At 29.5% G+C, this 20,259-nt stretch overlaps 1 protein-coding gene across 1 annotated transcript in view; it reads right to left on the bottom strand.

The window, feature by feature from the left end:
- Dhc93AB (Dynein heavy chain at 93AB) overlaps nucleotides 1-20,259 on the bottom strand; it is a 493,152-nt gene that overhangs the window by 169,369 nt on the left and 303,524 nt on the right. The window contains exons 46-49 of the mRNA XM_075354875.1: nucleotides 13,226-13,419; nucleotides 3,859-4,078; nucleotides 2,637-2,798; nucleotides 1,389-1,588 (exon numbers count right to left, since the gene is read on the bottom strand). Coding sequence (XP_075210990.1) covers nucleotides 1,389-1,588; nucleotides 2,637-2,798; nucleotides 3,859-4,078; nucleotides 13,226-13,419 — 776 coding nt within the window. The remainder of the gene's footprint in view (nucleotides 1-1,388; nucleotides 1,589-2,636; nucleotides 2,799-3,858; nucleotides 4,079-13,225; nucleotides 13,420-20,259) is intronic.

Genomic DNA, 20,259 nt, shown 5'->3' with positions numbered 1-20,259 from the left:
ACTCTTAGCAGAACTGATTCACTCTATTTATAGAGGTGTATCACGCTACTTTTGATACCTCAATAAACTGAATTGAATTGAATATCATGGTTTAATTATGTCATTAATTATATTTGGAATCAATTTATGCCTCATCTTATTCTAATTTACACAACATTTTAAAATTCAAAAAAGTTAAAAGCATTAATTAAAATTCACAGAATTGGAGCTACCTCCTGCTGCATTCAAGCTTACCTGGAACACATCTGTGTTTTCATTACGACTGGTTTTTTTTTATATTTGAAGGAAGTACTTTATACTTATTACTTTGAAATATTTATAAGGTACAAATAAAAATTCCAATCACAAAACAACAGTACCTGATTTAAATGCAAGAACCATACTCTTTGAAATAGCAGTACAATCTCAATGCTATTCCAACTGTCAGAATGCTCTGAGGAAGTCCTGTTCGATAAGTGTGTCATGTATCTCATGTGTTTTGTAAGCCATCAGGGCAAATAAACTATCATAATGGAGCACCCAATTGACCTTGTGTCAGAGTTCATGTAATTTATATTGAATGTCTCTGATCACCTCTTGGTCAACTAGACCACAGTGAAATCACACATACGTCCACATGTTATCACAAAAGTGGTATAATGCAGATATATTTGGAATGTTGCCACTGAGTTCATATTGACTAGACAGATGGTTTTGGACAAAATAGATCCATTAAAAAGTATTCTTGATAATCAATGAAATCTCTATGATCGAAAGTGAGCATTCTATCATGTTGAAAATAGTTGAGAAACTCACTCTACTGCAACACTGATGAGCCACTTATTCCCAAAATATTATTATTTTAAAATATTGTCATATGGACTTAAGAACTTTATACCTGTAAAAGGAAATAGTAGTATTTATATATTTAAAAAAAACGTAAATGAATATTGTTTCAAGAAAATCCTTAAGTACGGGCATTTGCTTTACAGACTCACACACACTCAGGGTTTTTATATTTTTGTATATTGCTATATAACTACAAATGCCTCATAAAGATATGGCTGAAAAATGAGATAAATATTTCTTAATGCAGGAAAATCTTACTCATGTTGTGGAGCTATATCAGGAAGATACAATCACAAAAGCTACTTTTTACAGGAAAGAAGAAAAGTAGTAGGGTGGGATAGATACATGAGTGAGTTATGCACATGCATGCTCTCTTGTATGCGTATGTCTCTTAGTTATGTGTGTATGCATGCACGTATGAAAAAATCCTATTGTGAATGATATTTACTAAAAAAAATTACACATCAGCTGTGTAATAATGTCAAAAAATTAAAGACTATTTGAAAAATTAATCACCTAGTTTTGCACTAATAATTATAGCTTACTATACAGTACATTACCTACAGACATGCATCATAGCATCTTCAAAAAGAACCAAATTCATTGCAGCAACTAGATCATTATATGAAACAAGGGCTTCCTGAAGTAACTTGCTGAGAACATGCCATTCTAGTACTGGCATGTACTTCGGTTCTCCTATTCCTTGTGCAAAATGACAGTATATATTTGGTTTCTCTAAGACTGCTCCTTCATCCAAGTCCTACAAATAAACAATAACAATAATTACAAAAAAAACTAATTTAATTTTTCAAATACTACTTCATTAAATAAGTCTAAATCTACTAATATAACAGACCTATAAAATTTCTAATTTATGGTTGGGTACAGCAATTCATAACACACCAATAAGCTCATCTTAGGCAATAGATGAGAATAAAACAAATGTATAAAAATCACTGACTAACCATTAATTAAAAAAAAAACTTAGATAAACAACTGAAGTTACTTTAAAAAAAAAAAAAAAAATTCATTGTGAAAGCAACATGTAATCACTATAATTTTGTAGACCAAAATATTTTAATTTGACCTTGTGACCATTTTCAGTGAACAGCATTAGTCAGGACGCAATAAGGGCAGCTGAAAACCTTTTCAAGAAAGTTAATAGAAATGTTTTACTTATAAAATCTGGTTCAATTTGTCATTGAAAATGTTTATATTCTAAATAAAATTCACAAAAAAATACTATTGAGGGAAAGAATTAGAATCATAAAAATATCTCTGGAAGTATATTTTTAGGGTTTTAGAAAATGAGTCATAATTAATTTATTATTTCATAAAAATTTTCACATAGAGCTAAAAAATTAAGGTAAAATATATTAAGAGCAAGGTTGTATCATGTTATGCTTCATATATTTATTGAGTGAAATTTAGCTACAAATCCTGAAATAAGATTCAGTCTAAATCGTCCTTCAGTTTGTAGATTTGTGTCACAGATACTGCTGATGTAATTAAGAGGAGTGTTGAGAAAATTAAAAACTGTTAAGCATCTGATTGAAAAGAATAATTTCTATTTTATCTGATCATTAATATGTTAAGTTTAATGTTTATTTTAAGACTGAAGTTTTACAATAATAATTGCCAATTGCAAACGCACAGTCTAGGACAATAAAATGTGTGATATGGCCTAATACAACCAGATGAATGGCTTTAAAATAAATCTCTTAAAGACATAAACCAGAGTAAAGACATCTAAATATTTAATACATTTCAAAATTGACATAAATTAGAACAAATGTAAAAATAATTACATCAAAATTTTTCTTCACAATATCAAGCTGGAATTTAGTGAATGCATCTGCATCTTTGTCATCTGTTAGTTTGTCACCATACACACGTTGCGATTCATGCATCCAAAGTCGGACAAAATCTGATGGATAATGAAGACAGTCCATGGAGCTAAATAATAATCCCTGAAAAAAGAACGCAATTTAATAATAAAAATTAATCATAAATTCTTATAAAAGTAATTTCCAATAACATTTCCTTAATTTTTTTTTTCTATCTAAATAAATTGTTTAAATACTTTTTATATTTATGATCAGCGTTTCATCGGTAACTGAAGTATTAAAAAAAATTCTTCCAATGATGATTTCAACATAGGAGACAATGTTGAATATACAGTGTTGCATATATAGTAAAAAAAAACATTTTTTTTATGAAGGCCATCGTTTATCAGGAATCATAAATCAACATAAATATAAATCATCTCAAGGGATGTATAACCGGCACCATTACAAACATAACTTCAGTTGTGGAGAAACACCAGGACCTTCATAAAAAATTTTATGAAAAAAATTTTTTCTATGTATGAAAACTTATGGTGTTACACCTGTTCTTCAGCAGTGGAGGGCAGGCATTAAAATGTGTTTTCAAAACAATGTAGTTATGAAGAGCATATTGTATAAATAAAAAAGTTTTTCATAAAAAATATGTTTATTTTTTTATGTATGGAAACTTATGGGACATGCTGTGTGTGTATATATGTATTTAAAATATTTTTTCCTTCCCAGAGAAGATAGAATGCTTTTCTTATTTTGCTTGTTTCTTTATAAAAAAAAACTCCCTTTGCAAAAGCGAAATTTGAAACTACATAAAATATGTTTGAAGTACCATAGTGGTACATTGAGCCAGACACAAAGTACATTGTTTTACATTACCTGTAACACATTTCTGACTACGACTATCAGGATATACCAAATAGATTAATATTGGATATACTTTTCTAGTAAAAAAAATTACCAGAATTATTTATTACAATAGAAAATTTAGATACTTAAATTTATTCAAACACACATAGTCAAATTATGACATTAGAACTTTTGATTTGATACAAATCTAAAAAATCGTAAAACAAACGATTCTAAAAACTAACTAAAATACAGTAATCAAACAATATATTAATATTAAAAAAAAATCTTACATCAGCATCAAAAAACTAAAAAGTAAATTAAATATTAGGTAAATATTAACCTGAAAGACATTTGATAAATCACGAAGGTTGAATATGTAATGAAACTTTATAGCAGTTGGTAAGAACACCTGAGCTGCTTTGTTGTGAAGGGCAATTGTTGCAGCTACAACATTTGGACTGAGTCGAGTTACAACAGGAGGAAATCTATGTTCAACATTTGCTAGATGCTGGTTCAGTATTGACTGATATATCCCATTCAGCGATTCACCATTTGGAAAACTAAATGTAACAAAACAGAACACATTGTACTTATATAATGATATTTTACAGCACAATTTGTAATAGAAATTATAATTTTTACATGAGCATACGAGATACATGATAGTTTATTCCAGTAACTAGCCCTCAACCAAAAATAAAGAATATCATACAAATACATCAATATAATTGTTTTTGTTATGTAAATTTGAATAAATAAAATTAAATAAATTGGAACAAATTGGTTTACAATTTAACATGATACACTAGATGCTAAACCACTGCTGATTAATACAGACTAAATTTTGCTTCATTTTCAATATATCTGACTAAAATGAAAAGATCTATTCCTATCAAATTTAATTTAGCACATTGTAAACCTAAACCTCTGACAGAAAAAGTTTTGTTTCTTTATATATACGACCATTCTTGTAACTGATTCTTCCTTCAGCCAAGTATTTAAGATTTATAAAATAAAATTACATTAAATGAGCATAAACACAATAAAGTGTGTTTTAGCAACGCACTTGTAAAAATAGTAAATAGTAAGTAATGAGCAAAATATGCGTCACTAGGAAAATAATTTTCCTGATGTCTACATCAGGAAAAATTGATAACTTTTCATGTTATCAAGTTTTACTTTATGTAACAAAGAGTCATGGTTATTATTTTATGTTGTTCATTCATGTGTACTGAACAATTGATTCCAGAAGAACAAATTGATTTAATAAAAGTTAAAGAGCCCCCAAAATAAATCTTAATTTTATGAATAAATAAAGAAACTACAGTGTTATTAAAACATGATGAATGATACTTTTATTGCAACTGTTGTTCCTCAAAGTGGACTCTGGAATATTATAACTAACAGTCTGATATTCTTTCTTGAAACACTGCAATTCAGGTTTTCACTTTTTTCCCCATTGCATGCTGAGGTCCATTGTAGTTCCTCTAGCCTGTTCTAACTTGAATATCTATTGCATTTTAACAAGCAGAAATCATACCTATTTGCTGACTATACTGCAACGGAAAATGAATGCTACTCAGATAGAGATGCATCTAACTACAGTAATCTCCAGACTGATATTCTGTCAGATTTTTTTTTGGTAAATGTGATGCAACTTTTATTGTAAAATTTAACGATTTGAAAAACTGACCTTTCATGTAATATGCTTCTTACTTTACACTTCTCCATTTTCACATATCCAATCTGTTTTTTGATTAATCTCTTGCAATACCTGTTCACCAGTGTAATCTGCCTGCAATTTACAATCCTCTTCTTCATCTTCAATGCCTTTCTCTTCATCCCAGCAGGAATTCTTACTTTTATTTTTGTTTAAAGTACTACTGACATGACAACAAGGACACCCTTCTTTACCCCACATTTATTCCCTAAATCCTTCCTGAAGAGAAGTATATATAGAAGAAAATGCTGAATTTTGATGTATTTTTTTTTATTATTATTATTTACAGTTTTCAAATAACAGAATTGCCTTCTAAATGAGATGTAAAAAATGAGTAATATAAATTGAGAATTGTCAGATTTAAATTAAAAACATTAGCATGCCAAATAATAAATCCCACATTTTTATATGCTTTGCTAACCACTATCTTAATGTGCGATTCAAATTTAGAGTTCAATGAAAATATAATTCCAAGTTTCTAACATCCTGCACTTTCAAAATCTTTATGTTGTTTATTTTAACTAAAGTGTATTAACATTTTTTATGAGTTATCTGCATATATTTACATTTTTCTACATTAAAATTTTATTGATTTTGTTTACACAAGTCAGCAATCATATTAATATCATTTTGAAGATTAACGTCATCATAGGAATCGATGAACTTGAAAATATTAATAGCATCAGTAAAGAGAAGATCTACAGAATTCTCTGTATATGTGCAATATCATTTATAAAAATTATGAAAAGTAATGGACTTAAATTAGAACTGAGTTATCCCTGAATGAATATAAAATTTCTTAGAATTAGATTTTTTAACATTAACATATTCTTGTCTGTTTCTTGGATAAGATCAAAATAATAAGAGGAAATTATAGTAGATTCCAATAGCTTGTATTTTTTAGCACTTCAGCATCATCTACTTTATCAAAGGCCTTTGTAAAATCTGTGTAAATAATATTCATCTATCCTGATTTATCCAAATTTTCTGACGCATATTGTATGAAGTTTTAAGTAGTTGACTGTTGTTGCATAAATCCATGTTGTTTTATAGAAATAAATGATTTTACTTGAAAATAGAGTCTTTGATATAAAATATATTCATAGACATACATTACACTTAACATGGAACAAAAAGTATAACTACAGGTCTATAATTTTTTACATCATTTTTTGACCCAGACTTTTTGAAAATGGGAGAAATTATTGTTACTTTCCACAATTTCAGAAATGTTTTTGTTTTAATAGCAAAATTAAACAAAATAATCAGTGGATAAGCAAATATGTTAATAAACCTTTGATAACAAAAGGTAGAATGCCATTAGGCCCTACTGATATTCTCAATTTCTTTTTGTTATAGCCTTTTCGTCACCAGAAAATTAAAAAATAACATTCTACGAGTCGGAGCGTGGAATGTTAGAAGCTTAAAAAAGGTTGGTAGGCTAGAAAATTTAAAAAGGGAAATGGGTAGGACAAATGTGGATATAGTAGGAATTAGTGAGGTTCGGTGGGAAGAGGAAGGCGACTTTTGGTCAGGTGATTTTAGAGTAATTAACTCAGCGTCAAATAATGGGCAGGCAGGAGTAGGTTTCGTGATGAACAAGAAGATAGGGTGGAGAGTGGAGTATTTCAAAACGCATAGCGATAGGATCATTGTGATAAGGATAAAATCAAAACCTAAACCGACAACGATTGTTAACGTCTATATGCCTACAAGCGCCCATGATGATGATGAGGTAGAGTGTGTATACGAAGAGATTGATGAAGCAATTAAACACGTAAAAAGAGATGAAAATTTAATAATAGTTGGAGATTGGAATGCAAGCATTGGAGAAGGCAAGGAAGGAAATATAGTGGGTGAATACGGGCTGGGCAAAAGGAATGAAAGAGGGGACCGACTTATAGAGTTTTGCACGAAGTATAATTTAGTAATTGCCAACACCCAATTTAAAAATCATAATAGAAGAATATACACTTGGAAAAAGCCAGGCGATACTGCAAGGTATCAGATAGATTATATCATGGTTAAGCAAAGATTTAGAAATCAACTCGTTGACTGCAAAACTTACCCTGGAGCAGACATTGATAGCGACCATAATTTGGTGATAATGAAATGTAGATTGGGGTTTAAAAACCTGAAGAAAAGGTGTCAGATGAATCGGTGGAATTTAGAGAAGCTTGAGGAAGAGGAGGTAAAGAAGATTTTTGAGGAGGACATCGCAAGAGGTCTGAGTAAAAAAGATAAGGTAGAAAATGTAGAAGAAGAATGGGAGAATGTTAAAAAGGAAATTCTTAAATCAGCAGAAGCAAACTTAGGCGGAATAAAGAGAACTGGTAAAAAACCTTGGGTTTCAGACAATATATTGCAGCTGATGGATGAACGTAGAAAATATAAGAATGCTAGTGATGAAGAAAGTAAAAGGAACTATCGGCAATTAAGAAATGCTATAAACAAGAAGTGCAAACTGGTGAAAGAAGAGTGGATTAAAGAAAAGTGTTCAGAAGTGGAAAGAGAAATGAACATTGGTAAAATAGACAGAGCATACAGGAAAGTTAAGGAAAATTTTGGGGTACATAAATTAAAATGTAATAATGTGTTAAACAAAGATGGTACACCAATATATAATACGAAAGGTAAAGTCGATAGATGGGTGGAATATATTGAAGAGTTATACGGAGGAAATGAATTAGAAAATGGTGTTATAGAGGAAGAAGAGGAAGTTGAGGAGGATGAAATGGGAGAAACAATACTGAGATCTGAATTTAAGAGAGCATTAAAAGATTTAAATGGCAGAAAGGCTCCTGGAATAGACGGAATACCTGTAGAATTACTGCGCAGTGCAGGTGAGGAAGCGATTGATAGATTATACAAACTGGTGTGTATTATTTATGAAAATGGGGAATTTCCATCAGACTTCAAAAAAAATGTTATAGTTATGATACCAAAGAAAGCAGGGGCAGATAAATGTGAAGAATACAGAACAATTAGTTTAACTAGTCATGCATCAAAAATCTTAACTAGAATTTTATACAGAAGAATTGAGAGGAGAGTGGAAGAAGTGTTAGGAGAAGACCAATTTGGTTTCAGGAAAAGTATAGGGACAAGGGAAGCAATTTTAGGCCTCAGATTAATAGTAGAAGGAAGATTAAAGAAAAACAAACCCACATACTTGGCGTTTATAGACCTAGAAAAGGCTTTCGATAACGTCGACTGGAATAAAATGTTCAGCATTTTAAAAAATATAGGGTTCAAATACGAGATAGAAGAACAATTGCTAACATGTACAGGAACCAAACAGCAACAATAACAATTGAAGAACATAAGAAAGAAGCCGTAATAAGAAAGGGAGTCCGACAAGGATGTTCCCTATCGCCGTTACTTTTTAATCTTTACATGGAACTAGCAGTTAATGATGTTAAAGAACAATTTAGATTCGGAGTAACAGTACAAGGTGAAAAGATAAAGATGCTACGATTTGCTGATGATATAGTAATTCTAGCCAAGAGTAAAAAGGATTTAGAAGAAACAATGAACGGCATAGATGAAGTCCTACGCAAAAACTATCGCATGAAAATAAACAAGAACAAAACAAAAGTAATGAAATGTAGTAGAAATAACAAAGATGGACCACTGAATGTGAAAATAGGAGGAGAAAAGATTATGGAGGTAGAAGAATTTTGTTATTTGGGAAGTAAAATTACTAAAGATGGACGAAGCAGGAGCGATATAAAATGCCGAATAGCACAAGCTAAACGAGCCTTCAGTAAGAAATATAATTTGTTTACATCAAAAATTAATTTAAATGTCAGGAAAAGATTTTTGAAAGTGTATGTTTGGAGTGTCGCTTTATATGGAAGTGAAACTTGGACAATCGGAGTATCTGAGAAGAAAAGATTAGAAGCTTTTGAAATGTGGTGCTATAGGAGAATGTTAAAAATCAGATGGGTGGATAAAGTGACAAATGAAGAGGTATTGCGGCAAATAGATGAAGAAAGTAGCATTTGGAAAAATATAGTTAAAAGAAGAGACAGACTTATAGGCCACATACTAAGGCATCCTGGAATAGTCGCTTTAATATTGGAAGGACAGATAGAAGGGAAAAATTGTGTAGGCAGGCCACATTTGGAGTATGTAAATGTGACCTGAAATGAATATATAAATATTAAATACTGAAATGAAACGACTAGCACTAGATAGGGAATCTTGGAGAGCTGCATCAAACCAGTCAAATGACTGAAGACAAAAAAAAAAAAAAAAAAAAAATAGCCTTTTCAACTTCTAAGATAGTAAATGAAGATAATTTCAAAATACTTTTGTTTATTTCTAATGACTGGTTAGATAGGTCATACTCATCTTAAGAATCTGTGCAGATACTTTGAAATTAGTAAGAAAAGGCTTGTGCTATTTCTGGGTAAGTGCTAAATGAACAATTTTCATTAAAGTATTCCCCGGTCCGAACTAGAGTCCAGAACTAGATTGTTAATTTTTTTATGAGAGACAAAATATTCCTTCTTTGGGGTCAGGCATGTACTCAATATTATTAATGTAATTATGAAATAATAATTTAATTTCTTATTTAACATTATTTCTTAATACCTTAAATTCATTCATATAAAAATTGTTTCTAAACCTATGTTACATGTAATATCCCTTAATTTTAAGTATTTTGAATAATTTGCTTTCATATCATACAGTAAAAGTCCTTTTTTGGTTTTAAAATAATCCTTAATTTAAAAATACACAAATATACCTCGTCTATATTTACAGTGTTCCATAAGTCAATTAGTTGATGAAAAAATGAAGCTCATGATTTAAAAGATTTTATAAATATTAATTTTTTAATTGGTTCAATAGCTGTTTGTGCAACAGTTGGCAATTTTACTGGCTTATTTTCTTGTCTATTTTTGTACCCTTAGCTTTAGCTAAATCGTCAATACAACATGATTGTTGTCAATGAAACAATAAATCATAAACAAACATAGAACAGTAGTATTTCTTTTACAACACTGGTGGGAGACAAATAAAGTAGTCAACCGTTTTTAAGATATTTGTGGAAAAATATCCTGAGATTTCAGTACCAGCTCAAGAAGCAATGTACAAGGAAATAAATGATTTCAGATTTCAAGCAGTGTTCATTTTTTGTCAACAGTAATGTAAGGTATGGTACAAAGTACTGGAAAGTCCATTAGAAATGCATCAGCAGAATTCCTACCAATACTAACTAATTTTAAAAGATTTGAATTTAAAACCTTACTGCTCACATTTTTTTGCAAATTTTACTGGCAGGTAGAATTCTTGATGGTTTTAATTCACTGTGATACTGAATAAGACTTCCCAAGTTAATATTTTACAAACTGACAAAGTTCCATTTAAACTTAATGGTTAAGTTAATATCTATAAAAGTTTTTTTTAGAATAATTTTCATTTGCATTTAATAATGTAAAAAAAAAGTTGAATATTGCTAGATTAAATGTGTGTTTAGGAATTTGATGGTGAAATCATAAGTCCTTATTTCCCTGAAGAGAAATTACTGTATTATACTACATTAGTGTATAAATAATAGCGCAACATCATTTGTGATAAAATTGGTGCTTCACTAAAATTACAATTTAGAATTATCGAAAATTCTTAACAGAAACTTTCCAGGATCAGAAGACGAGGCACTGTTAACACAGTGATCTTTCTCTGTAAACTTTTCTCATGAATGTACTAAATATAAATAATAAAAGTTTTTGCTGATGTACTAAGGGATTTACAGCATATACAATATAATATTATAAAAAGGTTGATGAAGAAATTTTGGCTTAGCACAGTTGAAAGTGTAGCCAGTTATGAGAAGTGTATAAGACAAAAATGGTAGGTAACATTTTTTATAAGCATATATGTAAGTAAATATTTGTAAGCAGTAAATCATTTTAACAGTCAACACTTCATTTCATTTATTTTTGGAAACCAACTTATTCTCATACATAACATATCCCATATATTAACTTATCAGTCCCATATATACATATATTGAGGAGAAAAAAACAATATATTATATATATATATATATTGTTTCAGGTGTCCAAAAAAGAACTCTGAGGTGTCAAGAACGAATGTAGTTTTTATTTTGGAGCATTCAATAGTATTTTATATATATATGTAAAGTTTTAGTTTTAAGTTTAAGTTTAAACATTCTTCATCAGATAACAGCTGTGATAGACTGTTGAGCTTGGGCTTCAGTACTATGTAGTTGCCAAGAGAGAAAGTATAATGTGTGTACTGGTTTGCAAAAATAAAATTAGTGAATGTTGTACAAAGAAATTATATGCGAGTCTACTGTAGAAATTCTCTGAGTATAAAAGCATATGCAAATGGTGTTGAACAGTTTTCAGAAATGGGAAGCATCTTGAGAAGTAATGATAACACAGAAAGAATTCGACTATATTTCCAATGAATTCTAAAACGTAAAGTTTGTAGTGTTAGTCATCAACTAAACATTCCTAAAAGCACTGTCATGATATTTGCAAGAGATTGAAACTTCATGTTTATAAAATGCTGTTATTTCATAAAATTAAACCTAATGCTAAGCCATAAAAAGTTCAATTTGTAACATGCATGTTAGATTTCATTTCAGCAGATGAAAACTCTGTAGCACATTTTATTTTTTGATGAAGCAAAATTTCACGTTCATGGAGTTGTGAATTACCTACCATAACTATCAAGTATGGAGTTCAAAAAGCTCACAGTAATTGATGAAATTTGTCTGCAATTGTCTGAAAGTGAATGTCTGGATGGTATCATGTATAATCAATTTTTGGGCCAGACTATTACAGGCATAGTGTGTGTGGATCTGTTAGAAAAGTTTGTGGTTCCACAGTCTGAAACTATGGTGCTCTTCCCCTCCACATCATGCAGAAGTTGTGTGAAGTGTTCTCAATGACAGTTTCCCAGAAAGCTGGATATGCAGAAAAGCTCCCTTTGGTTGGCCACTGTGAAGTCTTAATTTGACTCCAATGATATTCTTCTTTTGGGGCTATGTAAAAGATGTCATATATAAAAAAAAATAATTATGCAACCACCTGTGCTGAAGAATAGCAGCAGCCTTGGAAGCGATTCCTGCAGACATGCGCAACAGGTTAGAATAAGAATTATCGGTTTGATGAGAAAGAGGGAGAGAGAGAGAGAGAGAGAAGTATGCAAACGACAACTGGTAGTCTCTTCATAGTGACTATTTTACACTGATGATTTCAAGTCAATACAACATCTTTAATGTGATAAAGCTTGTTCTTGAGGCCTTGTCAACAGAATGAGTTAGTGGCCACTTATTCTTACTGCCCTCAGTCAACATTTCATGAAGCACATATAAATGGAATGATTTACTTGATCCATGATGGTTGGTGAAAGCAAGGCTCTGGTAATTATAACGGCTTGTTCATTGTTTAGGATTCCAATGTGACTAGGAATCCTGCAGAAATATCCATATATATTATTAGATTTATTGATAGTTTCTATTATTCATATAAGGGACTGAAACTCTAGATATTGTTAGTGACATGAGATACTTGTATTTCAAGTATTTCATGTAAGACCTACAAATGAAGGTGAATATGAAGCATTTTATTATTGTCCTCTTCACTGAGCCAAACATACATTTACAAATCAACATGTCATTTCCACCAAAATGCAGAAGATGTTCAGAGAAAATAATATGTTCATTCTAATCACCCTAAGGATTTTTAACATCATTATTCTACGAGAAAGAAATTTTGAGTGCTTTATTTGTATTACAACTATAAGAAAGCCAGTCAATGTAAGCAGTAAATTAGTGAAGTCATGCTGCTGATAAACAACGAGTTATATGCAATAACTATACTAAATGGGAGAAAAATAACTTAAACATAAATAAGTCGCAGTTAAGTTACTGCTCTTACAATTTCCTGTAAATTAAGACATGTTTGTAAAAAATGTTTAATAATTTTTACTATATTATTTCAAATCATACCTTACAGCAAATACACAGAAATGTCTTTGTAGTCGCGGGTTGATAGCAAAACTTCCAGCAGTTGGATTCATACATGAAACATACTGGCAATTATGGATGTCTTTCAGAGTCAAACGAGCACGATCGTACCAATGACTATAATCTAAATGCTGACGAATCAGGGTATGAGGCTGGACTGTTCCGTAAGGATCAACCTAAAAACATTTACGATAAATCAGTTTAAGCAAACTGATCCTAGCAGGAAAATAGAAAAATAAAGGAAAGCTGAATTGCAATAGTTCAATTTGCATAATTTATATTCAAAATAAAAAAAAGAAGCTCAAATAGACTGATTATAATATAATAAAATAACAAAATAACTGATTATAAGAACAGAATATTATTGTTAGTATGATGTGACCCAACAGCGTTCAGAAGCTGGTCATAAAATAATTTTTTAAGTCCTTAAATTTTAATTAATATCCATTATAAATAGGAATTAGTGAGTTAGGAAACTTACTTTATTGATAAAAATCTGTTTCTTAGCATTTTTTCATGAATAAAGAGTAATTCCCAAGTGTTGAACAATAATATATCTAAATCTAAATTATTTGCATACATACTCCTAAGCATAGGTAATTTAAATTAACAATTCCTACTCAAATGAAAATTTTCTACTTATTATCGCCATATTGTCTCGTAGCTTCCCCTTCAGTATATTTTCATATGTGCCTAGATATAGTAGCATTCATTAAACAAATTGCCAGGCAGAAACTACATTGCTATTTTACTATCGTTTTGTAGTGAAATATGTTGTTCTTTCAGTACCAAAAACCTACTGTCACTTGAAGAATGTTTTGAAAGCAAATCTACAAGAAGAGCCTTTATTTTTATTATTATTTTCTAAACTATTCTATCTCCTCCACATCAGACGATTAATAAACTATATTCACTTATCACAGTAGTGCAAAGTCACAATAATGACAAGTGAGTTTCAGACAACTGATTGTATTTTCTGAGATTTAAATTAAATGTCCCTGGGAAACGACAACCGTTATCTTCAATTTCACTTGATTATACAGCTTCATGGAATTCAAAATTTGAATCATTATTTATAATTTCTATTTTAAGGATGTTATTGTTCTCGCAATCAGACTGATTTTCTGCAAAGCCTTAAATTGAACTAATCACAGTAAATGAAAGAATCATCATACTTTGTACCTTCCTATCAAAATGAGAATAGCCGTGATTTGGCAGTGGGAGGGAATAAATAGTAAAATTTGAGTACTAGAAAATAAAATCAATCTCTGTGGTGAAGTGATAATGTCTCAGCCTTTCATTCAAAGGTCCCGGGTTTGAATTCTGGTCAAGCATTGCATTTTTATATAATACAAATTTTCATTTTCATATTACCACAATAAGCTTCTGTGGCTGGCTACTGTGATGGAATGTAGCATCAGTCAAAAAAAAATTCAGATACAAAAAATATGAATAAATATTTGTAAAAGGTGGAATACACAAATAAATCTTTCTGAAATATGGTAATCTTGATGATACCTTCTTACCATTATCATAATACATAAGAAAAAAAAACATATAACAGGATGTAATTTTTACAATATTAATTTTAAATATTTCTGAAAGCAATGATTGCTGTCTTGCAGAAAAATATAATGTGCTCTTATAAACATAGATAGTTACAATAAACTATTATTTTTTTTATGTCTGATTTTATTAAGACAACATCATTAATTTATTATTACATACTTTTAGTAATCGTATATTTACATATTACATTTATATTTATATTCTAAGTAATCTGAAAATATAACCATTAACTGACAAATAATCTATAATGTACGGATGAATATCCATACTGCCTTAATGACACCAAGCAGGAGTATATATATATATATATATATATATAAAACTCTATGAAAATGCAAGTAATTCATCGACGTACTGATCGCTGTGCCAAAAAATCTCAAATAACAAAAAAATAACCACCAAATTCAGTAAGAGAACCTAAGAACTAATACCAAAAGTTGACTTTTGATATTAGTTTTTAAATTCTGTTACTGTGTTTGGTGGTTATTTTGTTGGTATTTGAGATGATGTATATATATTTTCTATGAATCACTGTACCTTGTTTCTATAAGAAAATAATAAAAAAATAATACCTTGAAATTTAAAAATGTTGGGTAAAAGAGAGAATCAATATTAAAATTTCAAACTCTGTCAAGGTGATGGTATTCACTTTTGACCAAAGGCATCTAAGAATTCATTTTTTTATAAATGGCTCCTGAGCATTTTCTTTGCCAATTCATATTTCATAATCCAATTCATGCTTTTTGAGTAAATAAGATTCTAAATTGCAATTATTTTATATAAATTTACTTGTTACTACTACTACTACTACTACTACTACTACTACTACTACTACTAAATCTAAAATATTAATAGAAAAAACATTTCTAGAAACTAAAAACATTTTAAGCCATTTAATATGGTTTAGTATTTACTAAAACAAAATTTAAATGGATAGATGGGTAGATTATACTTTTTTAAAAATAATGAAGTAAAACACGGGTGAAATACTGAGAATGTTAATTACGTTTTAATTTACTTATTCCCTTTTTAATTTGGAGAAGCTATGAATTTTTTTCTTTACCCACTTATTGGTTACAATTTTCTTATTGCTATAAGAAATTTTCTTCCTTCATTCATAAAAAAATTCCTCTAATTCAATGGCCAAACAATGTATATTCTTCAGAAGATTCAGCAACAATTTATACTTGCTTTCAGTAGCTTAATAGCAATACAGCTATTAATATGCAGTATGCATGTGTTATCTTGATCATATTAGTTGTCAATTATCAGTTAATCAACATCTGGTAAAGTTACTGAAATTTTTGGCTACTGAAGGTATTTTTTAGGTATATTCCTTTTTCATTATTATTTTTTACGCTTGAATATGAAAGCCCAGCTAAATAATCACAAAATGAGTAACAGGTGTAAAAGGTACACAAATAAATCTTTCTGAAATATGGTAATCTTGATGATACCTTCTTACCATTATCATAATACATAAGAAAAAAGTACATATAACAGGATGTAATTTTTACAATATTAATTTTAAATATTTCTGAAAACAATGATTGCTGTCTTGCAGAAAAATATAATGTGCTCTTATAAATAGAAATAATTACAATAAACTATTATTGATTTTATGTCTGATTTTATTAAGACAACATCATTAATTTATAATTACATACTTTTTGTGTGAATATCAATTAACTATTATTGGAGTAAATTATTGGTATATTTTCTGACGAAATTTGTCTTCATTCTTTCTCTCTCTTAACAAAATCTGATGGAACACCATGGTACTTCTGGGAACAAGTCAAGGATGTTAAAAAAAATATTATTAATGAAATTTTATGAATTTTAGCTAGGATTGTTATACATCAAACATTATAACAGCAGGCCAGTTAATTTTTTAAAAATGAATAGATTGGGGTTAGATGTAACAAGAATAGAAAAAATAATAACAATAATGAATAAAGATTGAAAAAAAGCACAATTTTTGATTAGAAGTTTAAAACATAATTAGTACGTATTTAGATAATGAAATTACAGGAGTAAAAATAGTAATGAAAAATAAAGAAATGGCAGAGATATTACAAGAATTATAAGGAAGAGAATTATCTGTTGGCATAAATTCAACTCTTAACAATACTGAGTTTTAATTCCAATTTCTTCATTAGAATATTGATAGATAAGTAGGCAAAATTCTTAATGTAGTCTTGTAAAAAGGAGTAAAAATCTAATTATAATGGGAACAAAACAAGGCAATACAGGTAAACACCTAATCAAATAAAATCAATTTCAAATTGGTTCATTATTAAGTATAACAAAAGGATAATTTTAATGCATTATAGAGTAGGTAGATTACTCTGTGGATTGAACTTTAAGTTGAACATGTACTATGTCACTATTCTACATTACATTTTTTTTTTCTTATTATAGAAGTGACCCATTTTAATCGGTCAGGTTAGATCAGTAATACCTTATGGTGGTTCCAAAGGCTAAACAGAAAAAGAAAGTAAGGTCAGATCAGTATAACATCACATGGAGGGGTGAGAAACTAGAGTACTACACAACACCTTATGTATCAAGAACCTTGGTACTACTTTAAACTGTATCCCTTACAGATTTGCTTAAACATGAAAGGAAAAGGCTTTGAGAACAATAACATTCTAGCAGGTTAAGCATGTAAGCAGAACTTAGAGAGGACAGCCTCATACTCTAAGAAGATCGGCACAAACGTTTACATATTTAGCTAAAAATAACTGCATTTATTTGGAAAGCATCATAGCAAGAAAAACAAATATACATCGTCAATTAAATATTACATTCTGTTTCTGAATGTGTTAAACCAATACCTATACAGAAACTGTTTCTCCTTACTGGTATTGCACCACACAGTGTTTGAAAAATGTGATTATGAATGCTAAATTGAAGAAATGGGAAGACGATCCTTGCCACCCTTTGCATGCCCACCAATAAACACTCTTACCACCTCATTTTAGAAAGAACTTCCAGACAAGATCTCATGCTCTCAATATAATCATATTAATAAATGAAACATACACTTGGGGAACCTGGAGATGACCTAAAGAAAGATATAGCTCCCAGTAATCATTTGCCATACACCATGTGGATGGCAATGAACCAGAATCCTCCACTGCAATGTGAAAAACAATGAGTTGTATCACAATAAAAGACAAACCTTCAAAAATGGGATCTGCTGTTTCCAGAGTGTGATATGTTGTGCTTCTGTGGTGATTTACAAGATGTTTCTTACCTGCCACCACCTGAAGGTGCCTTGCAGCTACAAGATGTATATTTAGCAAATGACAAAGCTCGATTTATGATGCTAATTTTTTAGAAAAAGTCAAGTTTGTTCTGGCGGTGGAAAATGAGAAACTAATATCCTTGAGGAGGTACTACTAAAATAATTCAATTAAAATAAAGAAAGGAAAATAACTGGCAATTATGGAATAGGTGAAGGAAATGAAAGAGGCACATTCAGAGTTCAGAATTTTATAAACTGATAAATGGTATTATCAAAAACCTATTTAAAATATATAACAAAAGATACACGGGTAAAGGCTGGGAATGATTACACAATGACTAGGCAGAGATTTCAGAACCAAATTAAGATTTGAAAAACATATGCAGGACACACTGATAGCGATCTCATAATTAACTATGGTGAAAATGCAGGTTGGAAGTTAAGAGAATAGAGAAAATTTGGGAACAAGTAATTTACTAAACAGGCAGAAAAATGTGTCTGTAAAATGCCCTGCTTGTAGCTAGAATGTTAGATAAAAGTAATATAGAGTTTACTCAATAGTGAACGATTTATCTTCTTTTTATTCCATATCATATTTATACTTTGGAATACTTTTTTATAATTAATATATATATTTTTAAAATCAATTTTTTTTTAAGAATCATACTCCTCTGTACTATATACAAATAAATTTATTTTATTAGATGTTTCAAACAAAAGTACAGAATAAATAAAGTAGGATGACTTATCTTATTCCATGATATATGTAGGAGTGCTTTCGCGACTTGCATCATCAGCTGCATTACATATTCATCTCAAATTACATTACAAACTTTGTAAAATGTAATAACATATCATGCATTTATTTATTTATTTTATTCAAAATTTAAAACGTTTAATCTTTTTAATTTTTCTAAACTTTTATTCAGTTAAATTAAAAATTAAAATAAAATTTAAAAATATGAAAAATAATTAAAATTAACTTTAAAGATTAAATTAGATTTAAATTGTAAAATTTTTTACATATGTAAAAATACGATGTCAAGACATAAAATCAAATTAAAATTAAAGATTAAACATCAAAAATAAAAAATTAAAATCAAATAAAAAAATAATTTTAAGTAAAGCAATTATGCATGCTGTCCATTTAACTGAACTTACTTTACTATAAAGTTCTTTTAAATGGACAACCATTCATAATTGCCTCACTTAAAATTATTTTAGTTGATTTTAATTTGTTTTTATGTCTTGACATCATATTTTTACATATGTAAAAATTTTTATAATTTAATTTTAATTTAATCTTTTAAGTTTAATTCATTTTTCCTATTTAAAAATTTTTTTAAAGTTTTAATTTAACTGAATAAAAGTTTAAAAAATAAAAGATTAAAGATTTAAAATTTTAAATAAAATAAATAAATTCATGATTTATTATTATTATATTTTATAAAGTTTGTAATGTAATTTGAGATGAATATATGAATATATAATGCAGCTGATGATGCGAGTAAATCGAAAAAGCATTCCTGCATATATAGTGGAATAAGGTAAGTCATCCTACTTTATTTATTCTGTACTCTGTACTTTGGTTGATCTTATAAAATAAACATATGTACCAGGTCTATAAATAACGTAATGAGACTGGTTCAGAAAAACTTTTTATTTACAATCCAATTATACATGGACTCTCACCTTCGAAATATTTCTCTTAGGAAGCCACGCAACGCTTCAAACGGTTTTCCTACTCTTCAGCACGGTTTCCCCACTCTTTAGCAGTATTGGAACTCAGAAACCAGAATATCCTTCAGATGGTTGGTTACATTTTTTTTTAATGTTTTCTACTGTTCCAAAATTGTATTATTTAAGGTGTATTTTTAAGGTCAGAAACAGGTAAAAGTCAGGGACTCATGTCTGTGGTTGAGGAATTACAGAAATGTTTTTCTTTGCCAAAAACTCATTAATTGAGAGTGTAATGTGGCAAAGTGCATCGTCTTAATGCAGTATCCAGTTGTCTTTGGTGGCTGGTCTCATGCAGGCAACTCTTTTCCGCAGTCTTTCAAGAATTTCTCGGTAAACACATTAATTTACAGTCTGTCTTTTAGGGAAACACTCCTTATCGACAATGCCATTACTATCAAAGAAACAAATTAGCATGTTTTTGACTTGCTCATTTTTTTGTTTTTTGGGAAATGGTGAG

The sequence above is a fragment of the Lycorma delicatula genome, chromosome 1 (genome assembly GCF_047948215.1).
Source record: "Lycorma delicatula isolate Av1 chromosome 1, ASM4794821v1, whole genome shotgun sequence".
In the NCBI taxonomy this organism is placed as follows: Eukaryota; Metazoa; Arthropoda; class Insecta; order Hemiptera; family Fulgoridae; genus Lycorma; species Lycorma delicatula.
Note: the sequence above shows the minus strand (reverse complement) of the source record. Positions and strands in the feature narration are given on the sequence as shown.